The sequence below is a fragment of the Maniola jurtina genome, chromosome 5 (assembly GCF_905333055.1).
Source record: "Maniola jurtina chromosome 5, ilManJurt1.1, whole genome shotgun sequence".
In the NCBI taxonomy this organism is placed as follows: Eukaryota; Metazoa; Arthropoda; class Insecta; order Lepidoptera; family Nymphalidae; genus Maniola; species Maniola jurtina.
In genome coordinates, this window is record NC_060033.1 from 1,446,172 (window position 1) to 1,466,780 (window position 20,609).

The 20,609-nt window shown below is 36.1% G+C and overlaps 2 protein-coding genes across 3 annotated transcripts in view; both read left to right on the forward strand.

Moving 5' to 3' along the window:
• The first annotated feature begins 2,854 nt into the window (after positions 1-2,854).
• The window catches only part of LOC123865472 (homer protein homolog 2), a 43,234-nt gene continuing 25,479 nt past the window's right edge, over positions 2,855-20,609 (forward strand). The window contains exons 1-6 of one of the 2 annotated variants that reach the window (XM_045906520.1): positions 2,855-2,969; positions 13,204-13,360; positions 18,617-18,748; positions 18,940-19,119; positions 19,454-19,522; positions 20,011-20,150. In XM_045906520.1, coding sequence (XP_045762476.1) covers positions 2,944-2,969; positions 13,204-13,360; positions 18,617-18,748; positions 18,940-19,119; positions 19,454-19,522; positions 20,011-20,150 — 704 coding nt within the window. In that variant the 5' untranslated portion in view covers positions 2,855-2,943. The remainder of the gene's footprint in view (positions 2,970-13,203; positions 13,361-18,616; positions 18,749-18,939; positions 19,120-19,453; positions 19,523-20,010; positions 20,151-20,609) is intronic. The other variant, XM_045906521.1, reaches the window with a different exon arrangement.
• LOC123865461 lies at positions 6,781-8,709 on the forward strand. The gene is made up of 2 exons (XM_045906507.1): positions 6,781-8,189; positions 8,662-8,709. Exons 1-2 carry the CDS (start codon positions 6,781-6,783, stop codon positions 8,672-8,674), a joined length of 1,422 nt encoding a protein of 473 aa, XP_045762463.1. The 3' UTR covers positions 8,675-8,709.

Sequence of the window (20,609 nt, forward strand, 5' to 3'; positions counted from 1 at the left end):
ATTTGTTTTTGTGATGTACCTAACCACAAATACGGGTAGGTAAGTAATTTTGTTATCGAATTCACGCGATTAGGTATGCCGATAGGAAATTGAACCTCTCTGATCCTCCAGTCAATACACTGGGTTTCCGTTGTGGAAACAAGCAGTAAAATATTGAACAATAACAATTATTTGTACAATTTAGCAATCCGTACACGTCAAGTGAAGTGGCATTGCACTTCCTACCTGCCGCGGTTTTCCCTGCCAGCCGCGGCCGCCACTGCCAATTTTTGTTTTCCTTCACGCTGCGAATCTAGATGTTCAAATGTATTGAATTGTATATTATCTATATGTATTACTTGCAATAAGCTTCTTTTTTAGGGTTCCGTACGTCAAAAGGAAAAAAGGAACTCTTTTAGGATCATTTTGTTGTCCGTCTTGCTTTGAAAGTTTAAAATACTAATTAATTATTTGTTCATGAACTCAATTTTTTTTCGTACGGGATGTTCCAACCTGTAGGTTCCGTTTTTAATTTTAAGGTAAGGAACCCTAAAAATGGTTACAGAAGGGACTGTGAAAATTTAGCAGATAGACAGACGGGTAGGTACACTTTCGCCCTGGAGTATGGATTAAGGAATAGGTACGAGTAGGTACATGGTTCAATTTATTTTGCCTACTTGATTTATGTTTTTTATTTTTTATGATTCTACTATACATTTCAATCATATTATGTTAATTTTACAAAGAAACAGCAGGAAGTACGGGAATGGTAAAAAATCCTCTTAATTTGTGGAATTGCTCACTAATATAACCATTAAAATTATATAATATCTTTATTTGGTAAAAAATACAAGGTTAAAAATTACAATGTAAAAAAGATTCTTGTAAAGTAGCAATTTTCGTTTATAAACCGACTTCAAAAAAGGAGGAGGTTCTCAATTCATCAATCTTTTTTTTTTAGTTCCTGGCTCACAAGGATCGCTTGTCGCAGGGGCAATCTGAGTCGCACGGTGGAAGGGGCAATTTAGGATTTTTCTCTAAACAGTGACACATGCCTGCCGTTCAGTGTGAACTCTGGTTCCATTCCACTCCATTCCATCAGCCTGTATGCGCCCACTGCTGGACGTAGGCCTTTCCAAGAGCGCGCCACCAAACACGGTCCTCCGCCTTCCTCATCCACCCGCTCCCCGCCACCTTCTTCTGGTCGTTAAAGCATAGATAAATAAGTGATCTGTTTGTTAGAGAGAAGTATGTGTCTTGAATGTGGGAGTACGCATCCCGCGGAACACACGTATGTTCAGAATGGCGCTAGTATTATCGAAAACCCCTTAGGAAAATATAAAAAATTAAGTAATAGAGTTAATAGGCACCTTCTAGGCAGGTGCGCTTCGCCTTAGGCAGCATCATCTCCGGCTTAATGTGATTGCAGCAAATAAGCGCAATAAGCCTCAAATTGCTCCAATCGCGCTACACCGCCGTATGACGGAGATCTAAGGAGCTAGGAAGGTCTTGCGCTCCTGACAGCCTGTTACAGGGACAATATAGGAAATTGTCCCGGCTTGCCTATACATATTACAGGGAATTTAGGGTCAAGGGTTTGCGGGAGGTGTGCGTTGTGCGAATAGCAAGCTTTAGACAACTGTGCTTGCAAGCTACTCAACACTGGTGAAGTGCATTGGCTGGCTCTACAAAAAGTCCCCAAACAAGAAAAGAAGAAGAAGAGAAGCCTAATGGAATAGCACCATGACATGGAATAGTACCATGACTCTACTCATGTGACAGTACAAATACAAGCTAGATTAAGATAGCATGGGCAATAATAAATCGTACAAGATCTACGGCATTTTTTTTATGTAACAACCGAACACCAGCAACAAAAACTTTCACTCTCACTAAATAAGTAAGTAGGTAGGTCTACCAACACGCTCTACTTTAGGGACATTTGCATTCTCTTATAATAATTATTCGGGCCCAGATTTTTCAGCCAAAATATACCTAATATTTGGAACCTGAAAATATAAAATAGGTACCTACCTACCTACCTACCTACCTACCAACCTATATCAGGGCATTTTCTAGAGAAAACAAGTGTAAATAAAAAATTTATAACAGCCCCGACAAGTGAAGGTTACAGTAACTAGAAAAAACCTGATAACTTTCAAACGGCTGAACCGATTTTCTTGGATGATAGCTAAGAACACTCTCGATCAAGCCACCTTTCAAACAAAAAAAAACTAAATTAAAATCGGTTCATTCGTTTAGGCGCTACGATGCCACAGACAGATACACAGATACACAGATACGCACGTCAAACTTATAACACCACACTTTTTGGGTCGGGGGTTAAAAAAGATAAGAACTCATATTATAGAGTTTGACGCATACCTTTTCTATCTAGCGTAGAATATGCGTCAATCTCCGTTTAAATTCTCAAGCATCCAGGAATATTTTCGAATGATACTTAAATAGCATTAGTAACTTTTCGTTCTTCTAACCTACATAATACTTATTTTTGAAACTAAACTGTTTTAAGTACCTACTCATAGAGACAATCATTCAAGTAATTACTTATAAATTAGTGACATCTAGTGATCAGTAGCCACACTATAATTTTAGCGCCATCTAGTGTCCAATAGAAAAAATATATTAATTCGCTTAATGACAACAGATGGCAGCGTGCTGGCAGCACCATATTTAAGTTATTATCAGACAGTGAGTACCTATTTAATTGTACATAAAGATAAATTTTTAATAATAATTAAAGAAACAACTTATCTATCTTTTTAAAAATTGACAATGTAATGTGGTAATAGAGAATAGAAGAACCCCAGATGACCAGACTGATATTATTGATAATGGCAACATCACTTAGCTCTTTAGTTTATGGTGAAACCGCTGCTTGACAGCTGTGTTGAAAAAAATCGGAATTATGAAGTAGGATATTTTCTAATTTATTGTGTTTAAATGACAGTGGGAAAAGAAACAATGGGGTGAGTTTTACAGTCTTATTTCTTATTTACAATATCGTATAATGCTTTCTGCTATGTACATCGCTTTTTACAAGGAAATTCAGTTTTCCTAAACCTCGATATTTTAGGGAGGGGATGCATTTTACCCATGCGATGCGATATTTTAGGGGTTTTCTTTATAAATAGCAAATATTACCCACGGAGAAGAATTTGCCTGCAACGTACTTGTGCATAAAATTATTTTTTGGCTTAATTTATTCAGAAAATAAATTGTAAAGTACCAGATACCTACATACTACATAGGTATTTCGCAATGCTTGTAAACCCGTTCAAGCGATTGCAATTTTATCATTGATTGCATTCGATTGAACGCTTACCTAGACGTTAAGGTCGTCGGGGGACGAAGGGTCGTTGCTATTTTTAAATATTTTCATACTTGAATGAATTTTTGTTTGCCAGGTGAAACTTGAAAGCAAAATATAAGCGAAAATAGCTTCTCTATATATTATATTTTCGACTCCACGTAGCTGTTTACGATATAATTTATACTGTACTTATTTGGAAAATATAACTATTTTTTTTGTATTTGAGGGTAGTTAGAATTTTTTTCTTGTTTTTATCTGTTGTTTCAAATGACACAAGTATCTCATATACATATTATATTCTAATGAGACATAGCTGATAAGGCTTATCAGTTGTCATGTGCCTAGTTGACACATGTAAAAGCAATTATTTGAGAATTTAATTCGATAAGTAATACTTAAATGTGACTTGGTTGATGTTTTGAAGGCCTAGATACATTTTAGTAGGTAACTAAAATAAAGTACTTAAATTACGTACTTAGTTACTTATAATAACATGTTAAAGTTCAGATATTTTTCTATTCTAACTTTTAATAAAGCACTTTAAAATACTTATTAGAACTAATGCCAGCTACTTCCTTAGTTTGGACTTGTGGTGAATCCTTTTATTTTCCTGAAATAAAAAGATTTTAGGCTTATTTTGTGGTTTAACAACATGATATAATGTAAATAATGGTTACATACCACAATTATAATGATTTTGTTGGTCACAATGGGACTATATCTTAGTAGTGGTATGTACCCGCTATTTACTTAATAATTCTTTGTTATGTCCATCACAAAAATGCATGTGATCTCTATGGCTTTTGTTAAGATCTGTTCAGCGATTTATGTAATAATCCTATTAGACAGATAGTGTGAAGGTGTTAAATCCTTCCTAAAAATAACCTTGTTGGTTGTTGTTGTATAACAAGTTGTGTAGGGTTTAAATCAAGGCAGGCAAATTGTATACAAAACCTGCTCAGTGACCTTAGTAACTGTTATTTACACAATGACATTTTATTGAAGCAAAAAAATATTTTAAATACTTACTTTTTTAAATACTTGCAGAACTTTGAAAATGTCTCATGACTTATGTGCTAGATTAACCATACTAATACTATAAAATCTGCATAAATGCAAAAGTGTCTGTATTTTAGTTTATTACCTTTTGACAGCCCATCTGCTTACCAATTTTTACCAAATTAAGTATATTATATAGCTTGCATCTGGGAGACGAACATAGACTAATTTTTATTCTGGAATATCAAAGGGAGATTTTCTCAAAACCTTAAGCAATGTAAATGGAGTCGCAGGAATCATCTAGTTATAAGTATATCATGTATAGTTAATTATAATATGTACATATTGCTCATATCACTGGCAACACTGGTTGGCTGAGCAGTATTCTATCCGTATTTTTATTAAATAAATATGATTTAAAGTCGCAATTTATCAAGTTTTATAACGCAGTGCAATAATAATTAGTTATATTTATCATAGATAGTGTTTGTGAAGCCCAATAATGAGTGAAAATGTTTAATAGTGACGAAAACAATATCATCGGACATGTCATCCGCAAACTAACGGAATAACTATTAATTTGTTCAGTGAAATCAACAAAAACATTCAAAAACACGATTGTATTAAAATAAACCACAGAAATAAAGCGTTAATGTAACATTTCCGCTTGTAATAATGTGCAAAAATTACTATTAAATTGAAAAATACACAATGTAACTCGACTAAGTGCAACGATACGACAAACCTACTCGGAGTATTGTGGACATAGCGACATTGCAATTTTGCCGCATAACATTCGAAACTTGAAGTCAATACCAACTGAGGAACTTTGTTTATTGTTTTTAACGCTTTGGTGCTCTCATATTATTCAAAATATAATAACCTATGTTTATTAATTATCGGATGGAATAAACTATAATCACAATGGATAATGTAACTGTGCGAAAACATCAGAAACAGTACGGATCGGAGTCAGAATTATCATTTGCTTCTGTGTCATCGCAAGATAGCTTACATGAACCAACAATCTTAAACAAAACATCAGAGGAGTCTTTTTCTTGTAATGAGGAGGATATAAGGTATTTGAAAAGCCAATTAGAAAATTTAACATTGGAATTACATGAGGTAAAAAATGATGTCATGAAATTAAAAATAGAAAATGAAAATCTGCAGAAATTAATTGAAAATAAAGGCAAATATGCACAGTTCACAGAAACTCTATCAAAAAGTCCTGCAAAAAGTATGTATAAATGTTTTTCAACACCTCAACGTCGGAGATATATATTGACTGCAAATTTAAGAACACCATTCAACATGTCACCTACTTTTATGGAAAATTATGATGCACAAGTACAACAAAATAAGCTATCTACTAATAAAAGTTATGAAAACAGCAAGTTTGTACCCGACTTAGCAACAGTACTTACCAACCCAACCAATGATACGATTCCACTAAAGACGAACACAGACAAGTGCAATGAAAGTCAAAGTGCAAAACAAAACTGCAAAATAAGGATTTTGGGTGATGACCAATTATTAGGACTATCGGTGAGACTAAGAAATACTAGACAGAAAATTAAGGACGACATTTATAATATTTCATCGCTTATAAAACCTAATGCACAGTGTAAGCAAATATTAAATAGTTGTGATAATTTGATAAATGACTTGGGGGAGAGTGATGTGCTCATACTTGGGGTGGGTTCAAATGACAAAAATCCCTTTTTGGTTATTTCAGAATTGTGTAACGCATTGACGAAGTTGAAAAAATATAAAGTTTTTGTAGTAGGTGTAGCTTGTAATCCATATCTTAATGAAAATTTTTTGAACTATAATATTCGACAGCTACTTAAAAATTTTGACAATTGCTATTTTATTGCTCCTTCTGATTGCAATACTTCTTCAAGAATACATGATATTAAGAGTGACTTTCTGTCGTGGCTATGTTTTAAAATAAATGTTGAAATTGACTATTTGCATTACAAAAAAAAATTTTATTGACCAACCATTGACTCAAGTATATATTAATCATTGCAATAAAACCAATTCACTAGTAAAAGGTACCAAAATATCTTGTATTTCTTATAAAAAAGGCACAATCCCTTTTTATTTTAATAAGATTAATGAAAGGAACAAAGGTGAGATAGAAGGCAAAATAAGCATTACACCCAAAACCACCAGCTTGAAAAATGATACTTTAACTCCTTCCCAAATAAATAAAAATCATAGTCCAAATACATCACAGTTTTTTCGTCCCTAATGACTATGAAGTAAAATTAACAGTCTTTCATCAAAATATAGCTGGTTTACTGTCAAAACGTGACTATATTGATTTTGCATTAAGTGATATTAAAAAAGATACTGGTGATATTGATGTGCTATGCTTTACAGAAACATTCTTAAAAAAAGGAACAGAATCAAATATTAAAATTACTAATTATAAACTAGCTAGTTCATTTTCACGCACTATGGAAAAAAGAGGAGGCTCTTGCATTCTCTTAAGAAATAATATTAATTTTATGCCCGTCTCTGTAACAAATTCCAAAAGTTATGAATTTGAAAGTTGCGCGGTTGAACTTATTGACTATAATTTAATTATTATTTGTATATATAGAACACCTACAGCATCAGCTCATATTTTTATACAAGAACTTAATAAATTACTAAAAAAAATTACTAGAGGCATAAAAAAACAAATAATTGTGTGCGGTGACTGGAATATGGATATAATGAAACAAACTAAATACTCAAAAGAATTATTGTCCATTTTAGCGAATTATAACTTAGTTAATCACATTACCACACCAACTAGAAAATTGACATGTATTGATTTAATAGCCAGTAATTTATTATCAGTTGTAGCGAAACAATTTTGTTTAGGCCTCTCTGACCACGAACATGCACAGGTTATAACTGCATCAGTTAGGGTTAAAGGCAAGAAACGTAACGTAAATGATTTTTGGTATGAAAAGAGGAGAGATCTGGGTAGTGAAAATATTAAAAAATTCATAGAAGCCATGTCATCTTTAACTTTTAACGAAATTTACGAGGAACAGGATACAGAAAAAGCATTTAATAAATTTTATGAATTAGTTATTCTTTTTTACGACTTATGCTTCCCAATTATCACAGTGAGAATATCAAATAAAGCCATTAAACATAAATGGATGACAAGGACCATTAAACGGTGTTGTATACAAAAACGTTGTCTCTATCTAAAATATCACCTTTCAAAGTCTAAACTGTTAAAAAATATGAATAAAGTTAAATATCGTAATTATTCTTCGATATTAAAAAAATGTATAGTGTACGCTCAGCGAATAGTTAACCACAGTAAGCTTCAAAAATCTAAAAATATATGTAAATCTGCTTGGCAAATAATTAAGGATAATTTCAACTATAAAAATAATAATAATAACAATTTATCAGAGATCAAATATAATAATAATACATACACGAAACCAAAAATTATATGTGAAAAATTCAATGACTTTTATATTAATTTAACAAATGGTTCTAATAAATCAAATAAAGGTAATCATAATGTTGAAATACCATTTAATTCTAAAACTATATTTTTGTCTCCTGTTAATCCCCAAGATATTTATAAAATCATAAAATCATTAAAGAATACGGCATCTACCGGATATGACAATATCAGCACTAGGGTTTTGAAGGACGCTGCTCTGGTACTAGCTTCTCCGTTATGCCACATTGTAAATTTGACACTTGTCCAAGGGCATTATCCTACACGACTGAAATTCTCAATAGTCAAACCACTTTACAAAAAGGGAGATAAAAAGGACATAAGTAACTATCGACCAGTCACTTTAGTGCCTATATTATCTAAAATTTTAGAAAGAGTCATGTTTAATAAGTTGCATAGCTTCCTTTCCTCTTGTAATATTTTAAAACCCGAACAGTTCGGGTTCAGAAAGAATAGTTCAACAACTCTTGCGTGCTTTGAATTAGTTAAAAAAGTAACAGAAAGTCTTAATACAGGTGTAGCTCCTATAGCAATTTACCTTGATATGAGTAAAGCATTTGACTATGTCGACCATGATATTTTACTCAATAAATTAGAACGCTACGGAATACGAGGACAAGCCCAAGATTGGTTTAAATCATATTTAAAGGATAGAAAACAATGTGTTGAAATCTGTAGCTTTGTGGGAAATAATAAAACATTATTTCGTTCATGCTACAGGGAAAATATCTTCGGAGTACCGCAGGGTAGTGTACTAGGGCCGTTACTTTTCCTTCTTTATATAAACGATCTCCCTGACATTATAAAACACGAATGCATACTTTTCGCTGACGATACTACCCTATTAATTAAATCTAAACAACGTCAAAATATAAAGAGTGAAGTACAAGGCGCACTAATGGATGTGGTAGACTGGCTTAATATAAATAATTTAAAAGTAAATATATCTAAGACTAATATAATGCAATTTCAAACATATAAAACTAAAACACAAAACCTTGATATTAAATTTAATGATGTGAGGATTGAAGAAATAGATGACATTGTTTTTTTGGGAATTACTATAGATAAGTATTGTAATTGGAAGGCACATATTCAGAATTTATGCACAAAATTACATAAGTATGTCTATGCTTTGGGTCGTATTCGACAAATAGTTTCAGTTGAGGCATCACTGTTGGCCTACCATGGATATGCCTCATCTTTGTTAAGATATGGAATAATACTTTGGGGAAATTCCACCAATGCACAAGAAGCTTTTAAGGCGCAAAAACGTTGTATTAGGTCTATTTGTAATGCTGATTTTACTGACAGTTGTAAGCCTTTATTCAAAAAACTTAAAATATTGCCTCTCCCATGTTTATATATTTATGAAGTTTGCATATTTGTCCGTAAATATCCCCAATACTTTAAACTAAAGACAGAAATAAAACCGAGCAGTAGACATAAAAATAAAATTTGTATACCAGCACAACGATTGGCTTTATATACAAAGAATGTGTACTGTGCGGCAATACGTATCCATAACCATCTACCGTCACACAGTTATGCAATGAGCCTTACTTCTTTTAGATGTTATTTATTTAAATTTTTATTAAACAAAGGTTATTATGATGTTAATGAATTTTTGAATGACAAATTTTAAATAGTGAATGCAATAATTAGTAATAATTTGACATGTTTGTTACAATAAATAAATTCAATAAATTTTGCACGCCATGCTTGGCAGAATATGCGGTTCCACATAATGTTTAAGACCAATGTACTTGTATATTATACCATATTCTAGCAAATAAACACTTCTTATTCTTATTCTTATTCTTATGAATTTTATTATTTATAGTAGTTATTTACTTATGTATAGTATGAAACTGAAAAATATTCATCAAATAATAAAATAGGTACCCAATAAGTAATTACCTAATCTCCTTTTGTTTATATGGTGTGCTGTTGGCACTGCTATGCTTTTGCAGGTTCAAAATAAAGAAGTTTAAATATGGGTCAGAAGAAACCACCTAAAATTGCTCTCCAAAATAAAATCTCTTAACAAATTCAATATTTTATCTCAAATCTTATCAACAAATTCTATTGCGAAGTCTCTCCAAATTCCTATCATGATATAAGATGCCCTTTCAATTATTTGCCAAGGAGATTTAAACTCTCAGATTATCAGTATAGGGATTAGATTTGTTTGACATTATCTCCTTGGTATGTTCTTTTCAATATTATGAAGAGTTTTGAAGATGACAAATGCAGTATTTTTAAAGTAGTGTAAGATAGATCTAATCCGTGTTAACAATGGAAAAGCATATGAAGAAATCGTAAGTTTCAGTTATTCGTTTTCTTTTTTTATAAATAAAATTCTAGCTATGAGGTTTATGACCATTCCACTAAAGTTGAGAACACTTTGATGTTATTACCATGAATATTTAAGGTTAATATAGGAATTTCATCATTATCATCAATTGAATGATGCCCACTGCTGGTCCAGTAAGATGCTATGTAGAAACCAAAGGGGTATGTGTTTAATGAAAACTGCCATACCCCTTCCAGGTTAGCCCGCTTCCATTTTAGACTGCATCATCACTTACCACTAGGGGAAATTGCAGTCAAGTTGCTTGTATCTAAATTAAAAAAAATATCTCAGCCTTAAACTTTCATGGATAGGATAAGTTAGTACTATTTGGGATGAACAAACTTATACATTATCCATCCCTAAATAAATTCGCTTAGCATTCATGATTTCTAGTTTGATAAATGAATGCCTTTTCTCTTTAAGGTAAACATTTAAAGTAAATAAATGAGTTTTTTTAAACTAGGTATGAAAGAATCGCCCGAGGGAGGTTACATGAAAGAACCTACATCTATTCACTATTGAAATGCTTTTAAAATCTGTCATATCTTAACTAGGTGTACCCTGAAATACAGCTATCACGAAAATTCATTTGGCGACTTTCCTGGCGCTAGGTTGAGCTCTATGGTGTTAAGAGCGCGAGTTCTTGGGTTCGATTCCTGGCAGGGTCAATCCATCCATACGTAATATTATAAATGCGAAAGTGTGTCTGTCTGTCCATCTGTCTGTCTGTCCGTCTGCTACGTTTTCACGGCCCAGCCGCTGAAAAACCGCTGAATCGATTTTAATGAAATTTGGTACAGACTTGGGATACATCCCGGGTAAGGACATAGGCTACTTTTTATCCCGGAAAATCAAAGAGTTCTTATGGGATTTAAAAACGAAATCCACGCGGGTGAAGGCGCGGGCATCCTCTAGTTTCATACCTCATTTTCATTCCATCTCTTCTCAGAATGAGAAAGCCTTAGGCCAAAGTCCACCACACTGGCCATGTGGTGGTTTGCAGTCTTCGAGAATGTTACGGAGAACTCTCAAGCAGGCGGATTTCCTAACAATGTTTTCCTTCATTCTTAAAGCAAACAATATTCTGAAAAGTTAGAGGTGTGTGCTTGGAATCGAACCCTGGGCCCCGCGAAGAGAAGGCCAACGTCAACCACTAGGCTGTAACTGTTTAATTTATTAATATGGGAATTTAAGTACAATTTCTAAATTGGTTCAGCTCTGGTCTGGTGTGGCTTCGGCCGTGGCTAGTTACCGCCCTACTGTACCACCAGATGAGATCGCAGTCAAGAGTTAGCCTGTCAAAAAAATAGAAAAAATCTAAACAAAGACTTAGTTTAGCCAGACGTGTAGTTTAATTTACACTTCTACACATTACACTACAATTACACGTAAGTTTTAAGAGTAGAGGAAGTAATTTCTGGAAATGAACGGTTTTGAAAACTCTTTCACCAATAGAAAGCTACATTCTTCCTGAGTGAATATATATAGGCTATATTTCACTTTATAGCACCCGTGCGAATCCGGGGCGGGTCGCTAGTTGGCAATAGGCACTTCCAGCAATCGTAATTTAGGTAGGTACAATTTATCAATAGACCACAAACCTACCTATGTGGCGCAATTAGGCCTCTCTCAACGAGAGTTAAGTTCATTTTGTTCCGTTTATTGTAAAGACCCTGGGGCCATGGAGTCTTAGGATCACAAGTGTAAATTAAAAATTTATAACACCCCCGACGATCCAAAGTATTTGAGTTTTCCAAAACATCATTTTCAAATAAATAATTATGTATTTAGGCAACGTCCATCTTGACAGCTTGACATTTGTCAATTGACATAATATTAAGAACCTAACGGTTATCTAACCTTCTTTTCAACAAGAAAACTAGAAAAGAGCTGATAACTCTTAAACGGCTGAACCAATCTTTTTGGATTATAGCTAAGAACACTCTCGATCAAGCCACCTTTCACACAAAAAAAACTAAATTAAAATCGGTTCATTCATGGTTCATTCGTTTAGGCGCTATGATGCCACAGACAGATACACAGATACACAGATACACAGACACACAGATACACAGATACACAGATACACAGATACACAGACACACAGATACACAGATACACACGTCAAACTTATAACACCCCTCTTTTTGGGTCGGGGGTTAAAAATAGAATAGAATTATGTATAACATTTCACTGTTGTTCATTTTTATATGAAAAGATTCAGTCTGGCTGTTCTCTTCGGAAATACATCCAGTAGGCATGGCATGACAAGAAAAAAATTAATTAGATGTGTAAGTTGGTTTATTAACAATAGTTATTTAATAAATTGTATGCAAATATACGTGCAAAGGTATTATATTTATAATACATATATTAATACATAATATGCAGACGTTTAACAATAACATTTATTATGTAAATAGTCATGTGTGTAACAATAGTTATTTGTATGTACAGGAAATGTCATTATGAACAACTCTATTCACTTATGACCTACTTCACATACAATTTAAATGATAAAAGCTTAGCATGTGTCGGAGGTTTCGACACGTTTCAATGACAATAGCGCTTAGTTGGATTATCATCATTAAACTAAACTTAATCAGAACTAAATCGACACATACAAAATTAGCCTCGTTTCTTCTCGCAGAGAATATTGTGACAAGGATAGACACACTTTTAGACCAGTGAAATCCCTATACTAAGTACACTAAGGTCGAGATCTATAGAGAGTACTTTGACTTTGCTTAGATTTAAAAGTGTTAAAATGAGACACCGTTATATCGCTGACATAAATTTATCCCGTGTTAACCGAAATTTAAGTCTAAGCAAAGTTAAAGTACGCTCTATAGATCTCAATCTAAGTATTTCTGGGATACACAATCTATTTATTATTCGGGTTACACAAACCTCGAATTATGTACTTTGTATTCATCCAGCTTATTCATTAGTGTCTCCACCACCCACCTCTGGTGCGTCTATTTCTCCGGACAATTTATGGTCCACGTATCAGCCGTGTATTTTACTTTAAAATGTTATCTGTTACAGAGAGCAGCCGATTTTCACGTGCAAGGCGCACGTGTTTCACATAGACCCCAAGACGAAGCGCTCGTGGATGTCAGCTAGTTCGGCTGCGGTGTCGGTGTCCTTCTTCTACGACTCCTCGCGCAACCTGTACCGCATCATCAGCGTCGAAGGCACCAAGGTAACTTCTAGGCAAGCGCTTCTTAGGCTGCATCATCACTTGCTAGCAGCTCTGATTGCAGCCAAGCGCTAGTCTGTACCTTACTGCATCATCAGCGTAGAAGGTACCGAGGTAAACACTGTCATATGCAGTATACAGCTCAAGACGAAGCGCTCGTGGATGTCAGCCAGTTCGGCTGCGTTGTCTGTGCCTTTGTTCTACGATTCCTGCATCCTTCCGGCATCAGTTTTCCCTTCTACTTTTAATATGGGTACCTTCAAGTCAAGAGTGAATGGGCAACTTCTAGGCAACCGCTTCTTAGGCTGTAACATCACTTGCTAGCAGGTCTGATTGCACCCAAGCAATAGTCTGTAAATTAAAAAAAGGCCTCCTCGCGCCACCTTACTGCATCATCAGCGTAGAAGGCACTGAGGTAAACATTGTCATATGCAGTATAGAGTTCAAGACGAGACGCCGTGGATACCGGCGTCTTTCGTCTAGGACTCCTCGCGCAACATATACCGCATCATGAACGCAGCAAGGTAACTAAGAAATCATCACAGTCCTATACCATGAGCGTAGCGAGCGTGAAATTCGCTTCCTTAACTAATCAAGGCCTTAGAACTATAATAAACATAACAATGCAATTTACATGGGTCCTTGAGTGGAAAGTGGTGACTGGAGACCATAAACGAGTAACCGTGGTGTGGGGCAGTCTCCCGCAAGATGGACTATCGCTATAGAGAGAAGTGTCTGGATGAGGAAGGCTGAGGACCGGATATAGTGTGACTCATAGGTAAAGGCCTGAGGAAGTCCTCTGGCTAAAATCATGATTATACATGGTTTTGACTGAAGTATTTTATATGGTATGTACCTAATAATATGTAAGCAGTGTGTTAAATTTTTTATCAGCAAGGGCCTAGATGTTTATAAAATTGTCATTTAATATCTCGAAGATATTGTCGCGAATGTAGCAAGCCCTAATCCATCCAGTTTTTATTAAATTTTTAAAGTAGTAAGCCAGTTTAATTCCTACATCAATGAATTCAACAATGCTTTGAAATCTGACCCTTTAACAAAATCATCGAAGCATTCTCTGAGTTTCGTTTTACAAACAAAAACTTCTGCTATCTCAAGGTGAACGAATTGTACTACCGATTCATTTGGCGGGTCTAAAAACGGTGTATACGAGTAGGCAGGACAGGTAGGTAGGTCTGTGATGTATGTCTAGATTTATTATGCTTTGTTATAAAGCAATGCTCACAATTAAACTACTTTATAGCTATAGCAAGATACAACAAACGTTCAGGGTTAGTGGCAATGTGCTTCGTGCTGGCATGTTCCCGGTATTTAAACCAGACAGGATTTGCTTATTTATTTTACTATACTCTTATCTACGGAAAGAAGTTAGTATATCGCTCTCTCTGTTACGTAACCCCATACAAATGATAGAGCCAAAAACCTCAGTGGTCGTGAACCATTTTGAGTCACCAAAAAGTTTGTCAAATTGTTGCATTTCTGCGTTTCATAAAAATTTACAAGTAACAATGAAAATCTTACAAATTGTAGACTTGTCGGGTTTTATAAAAAAGGGTTGAAGTTTCAGTTGCTGAGTTTCTTGCTGGTTCTTGACGGTAGGAACGGCATTTCGAACCAGTGGTAGATTATTTTGACGATTCAAAAGCACTTGTAAAAGTTTAATTGAATAAAATTATTTTGAATAAAATAGGGCCCTGATTGCCGCCGCCCATGAACATTTGCAATACCAGAAGAACTGCCAATGCGTTGCCGGCCTTTCAGGAATTTATTGGTCACCCCTTGAATAACCCTTGTTAATCTATTTTAGTGGGAACACCGACGAAATATGTTGAGCAGTGGTTATTCAATCAGTTGAGACTTGAGACAACTATGATTCATGTTTCAATTTTAGGCATAAACAACTTCAGAATAGACTAGGTATATTTTAGCTTTTTAGTTGAATTATCCGTTGAGCCTCGATAGCTCAACGGTTGAGGAGCGGATTGAATTCCGAAAGGTCGGCGGTACAAACGCGTAAGCAATGCGATTTGCCCTGTCCTTTAGATCTCCTAGAGTAAGATTTTTTTAGTTAATAATTTCAGCGAAACGCTACTTGTTTACATTTTAGGTGTGCAAATAGCCTCTTAACCAGTTTCGACATCACAGCACACGTTGTAAGGGCGCGTTCGCACTGGCGTGACGATAAAAAATCGTGCAGCTTAGAGGTCTACTTGAGTGAAATTGCACATGTCTGTCTGTCCGTCCGTCCGTCTGTCACAGCCTTATAACTTGTGAATTATTGAACGTAATTACTTCAAATTTAAACAATATGTATACTGAAACAAGGTTTCATTTTTAATGGGCATCAGTATTTTTAACATAACTTCACAATAAACAATATTGAAGCGAACTTCTTGCACTATTGCTCTCAGCATTTTAACAGGCGAAAGTCTTCGACGAAGCATCTCCAGTAACTCTTTAGCTCGTTTTGCGTCTAATGTTAAGAGTGAACTATCACAGTATATAATTAAAAAAAAAAATTATCTTATGGGAATTATGGGACACCGTGAGGTTTTAGTTTGGGGCGAACCACTAGTTAAATGGAGGTGTTCACATATACGACGGCACGACTTACTGTCGTCCACGACTCTTTCATACAAAACAACAGCGATAAATTACGGTGACGACATAGTGGGAACGCGGCGTAAGTGAAACTTGTGAATTATTGCAGTGCACGGAGCAGCACAAATCGATCATACGTTAACGTTCCGCATCGTTACATAAGAAAGCAGACGCCTGTGTAAATGCGTCTTAAGAGGAGTCTCTCCGTCACTCACTCCATACAAACGTAGTTCCAATTTCATTTGAATATTAATCAACCAAAGTCCATGAAATTTTGCAGACATATTCTAGAAACTAATATCTATGCCTGTGGTTTTCCAGATTTCTGTTAAAATATTCGGTTTCAAAGGCACGCGGTCTTAAAAATTCACATACAAATCTTTGAGCCCCTGTAATTTTAAAACTACATATTTTTAGAAAAATCTAAAACACCACAGGCACAGATATTAGTTTCTAGAATATGTCTGCAAAATTTCATAGACTTTGGTTGCTTAATATTCAAATGAAATTGGAACTACGATTGTATGGAGTAAGTGACGGAGAGAGCCCTGTTAATTCTTCATAAGCGATGTCTGGTGCTATACATCAAACTTGACGGTTCCCAGGTTTCGTGAACACGTAAAATGGTCTCTCCGTTACTCGCTCCGTACAAACGTAATTTCATTCTCATTTGAATATTAACCAATCAAACTAGATACAAAAATACTTGTAAAAGTTTAATTGTTTATTTTTTATTTTTATTACAATGTTGTAGACTCATTCTAATAACAATGTTTTTGTATGTGGTTACACAGGTTTAATGATTTGTATGTAGGTAAATCATTGAGCCTGTGTAACTTTATAACAAAATACTTTCACGGAAATCCGAAAAACTACGGATAGAGAAGTTCCTCTAACGTATTTACAAAATTTCATCGAATTTGATCAATTAATATACATACTTACAAACAAGTGTAAATTAAAAAATTATAACACCCCCGACAAGTGAAGGTTACAGTAACTAGAAAAGAGCTGATAACTTTCAAACGGCTGAACCGATTTTCTTGGATTATAGCTAAGAACAGTCTCGATCAAGAGCCACCTTTCAAACAAAAACAACTAAGTTAAAATCGGTTCATTAGTTTAGGAGCTACGATGCCACAGACAGATACACAGATACACACGTCAAACTTATAACACCCCTCTTTTTGGGTAGGGGGTTAGTGAGAGCCAAACTACGTTTGCTTGTAACGTACTACGAATAGACCCGTGTTAATGGTTTGCTAATGCATTTTAGACTGCTCGATACTAAAATAAAAACTCTTAAGCGTGGAGATATCAAAAAACACTGGTCAACTGTGAGTCGCACTCGCACACGAACTGTTCCGTACAACGCTGCAAATTAATGACGGACAGAGCCATCTATGATATGTGATTTAGTAATGTAACCACAAATTAAGAAAATTAAGAACTGGGGGTAAAAAGAAGAATTAATTAAGAGTAATAACTGTTTTGCACGTTATTTCGTTACAAGAGTCGCTATTTGTTTAAACGTCTATGCGGCGTGATTCTTCTGTACTTGGAAGGTACTATTAAGTATTCTGTGATTGAAGGTCGTCTCTGTACATTGTAGTTTTAGTACATTATTATACAACACAATATACCGTAAAATTTACTCGTACACTCACATAGTCTGTAGAAAATGATTTTGCTTACAAAGTGTGTGCTATAAAATATTATAATAATGAAACGAATATCGTACGTATATGATATCGCTACCCTACAAGCGCTCCGCCGGTTCCATCATAGGTGCTTTAACAAAGGATTTCTCTACGGTAACGAGAACCCAAGTACCAATTACTCGTACATCCCATTTAAAATGTGCTATACTCGCGAGCGAATATGAAATAAATTTTAAAAATTGCTTCATAGTTCATACGAAACGTTTTATTTTAATTTCATTCATATATGTTCGTTGACTGTATCTTACTTCGTACAACCAGCCTGGTTGTGTTGCTGGTCGTTCAACCAGTGTTGAACCAGGTTAGATCGCAGTCAAGTGACGATGCATGCAGTATAAAGGTGGTGGTTTGCAACGCGACAAGTCGCGTGGTAGAGAAGCAAGACACTCGAGACAAAGACGCGAGACAAATGCGAGACAGGCGTGCGACTGCGACCGTCTATTTGGCTTATGGCTTTCTGTTATTTACAATGTCTAAACTTTATAAGTCTTTTTTTTTATAAATAGGTAGTCATTTATCTGTGTTCAATCATTCATCATCCAACACTAGCTTCTTCATTCAGCAAAGGTTGCCTGGTAGAGATTGCTCTTAGCAGTAAAGCCGCCTTTGCACACAATTGTTTTTTGTGTTTTCTTCCTTCTGTGTTGTTTGTTTACATGTTTTTGTGTGCAATAAAGACTTCTATTTATCTATCTATCTTGTTTATATTATTTGTTTATCTGGTCAGTAAAACCATTTATTTACGATGAGTACGTTCTATATATAGATCTTAACCTCAGTAGTCAGTGCCCCCACAATTTATGACTTAAGGCCTTGAACAAATTAATCCACTTAAGGTGTATATCACGCTTAATTATGCCCCGTTAACGATTCTCGAAAACCTTGTTATTAAAATTCCAGTAAATCCTTGTTGCAGGCGGTAATAAACAGCACCATAACGGCGAACATGACGTTCACGAAGACATCACAGAAGTTCGGGCAGTGGAGCGACGTGCGCGCCAACACTGTTTACGGGCTGGGCTTCGCTTCCGAAGCAGAACTGGGAAAGGTAAGCACTTCTTTGTCCTTGTACGCTTAGCAGTGTTTAACCAGGGAATAATGGCGAATCACAAAAAAATTGATCATGAAGTCATCACAAAAAAATCTCGACTTATTTGCAAAAATAAGACTCGCGCGCCATAAGTTTTACTTAAACCGCGCGTAATAGTCACACGAACTAATATTTTTGTTCTTTTTCAGTTCATCGAGAAGTTCCAAGAAGTAAAGGAGGCTATACAGGCGCAGCAGTGCGGCGCGACGGCTAAAACGACCAACGGTTCGGGCGCCGCCACGCCCGTCGCCTCCGCCACGGCCAGTCCCTTGCTAGCAGCCAGGGCGCCCGCGGGGGACGAGCCCCCAGCCCTGTCGCCCGCGCAGGTAGTGGTACAACACCCTCCTTACTAAATTCCGTCCATCTCAGCTACTTCCCACCGTAAGGGCTATACAGGCGCGGCAGTACGACGCCTAAAACGACCAACGGTTCGGGCGCCGCCATGCCCGTCGCCTCCGCCACGGCTAGTCCCTTGCTAGGAGCCCTGTCGCCCGCGCAAGTAGTGCTACAACGCCCTCCTTTATTGTTAAATCATTTTTGCTGGTGTCTTGGGTTATCTGGATTATTTGTTCAACACTTTTCCAGGTGCACCGAGGTTGTGCCTGTTCAGCATCGGCCTTGAATGAATAAATTCCTTGTATTAATGAATGTAATTTGTTGCAGCCGAAACCAGCGGAAAACGACGAAATGATGGTGCACCAACGAGCACATTCTGTTTCGTCCACACTTCAGGTACTTGTAGGCTTAGTATAAGATTTTACATTTTACCAACGTTAATAGAACTTGATTTGAGTGACGAAACAAAGCGCTTAGGTAAAATTGGTTTAAAGCTGCGGATATATTGCAAAATTTAAATCGGTGGTACTGAATTTTTGACTATTCTATATTGACTTTATTTGACATACATACATGACATACATTTGACTACATTTTATACTACAAAAAATCGACCTGACGGATATTACATCCAAAAAAGCGAGGGTTTCCAAAAAAAAATATTCTGCTATTGTATGGAGTGGGATATCAAATGAAAGAGGAATAAAATTCAGAGTTCATAAATACAAATAAGGTACGATGTTAAAATACACCAAACGGCAGAAAAACAATTTTACTATATTTACCGCTATCTTTCAGCAGGGGTATAGTAGACGGGTTTTAGTGTTGTTTGACTTTATCTTGTTTGTACTAAAAAAAGTCGCTGAATGAACTCCTTGTCTCAGGGAGGCTACGCCACGGTGGGTCGCGCGCCGCGAGGCCCGCTGGCGTCGGCCGGCGCGCCGCCCGACACCTCCAATGCGGACTCCACAGAGCAGCAGCTGCGGTACGAGAACGACCGCCTCAAGCTAGCGCTCGCGCAGAGGTAAGGCAATCACATTTACACTGACGGTCTCCACATACAGGAACTGGATGTCGCCACAGGGTCTCTAATATCTTGCCGTAGATCCTCAATCGCGCTAAAGAAGTTTTCTCTACTGTGTAGAAAGAAGGAAAAAATGTCTTTCAAAGTTTTGTACACCTCACCTCACACTGAAGCCAAAAGGCCTCAAGCAGAAGGTGACTTTTTAATCGTCGTGAGACTAGGACCAATGGCATTATAGTACGCGACAGGTTGAGTTGGCAATCGGGGTATGAGGCGGCGGACGCCCCGCATACCCGCACTCACCCGCAGCGGGTTAGCGCGGGGGCTGTGCGCCCCCGGTTGCCTTCTCAACCTGTCGCGCACTATGCATGTTCTCCATATACAGTAAGATCCATTTTAAATTATGATCCGATTACGAAGAAAGGGGGAGATTTACATGAAAACAGTAATTTAAACACA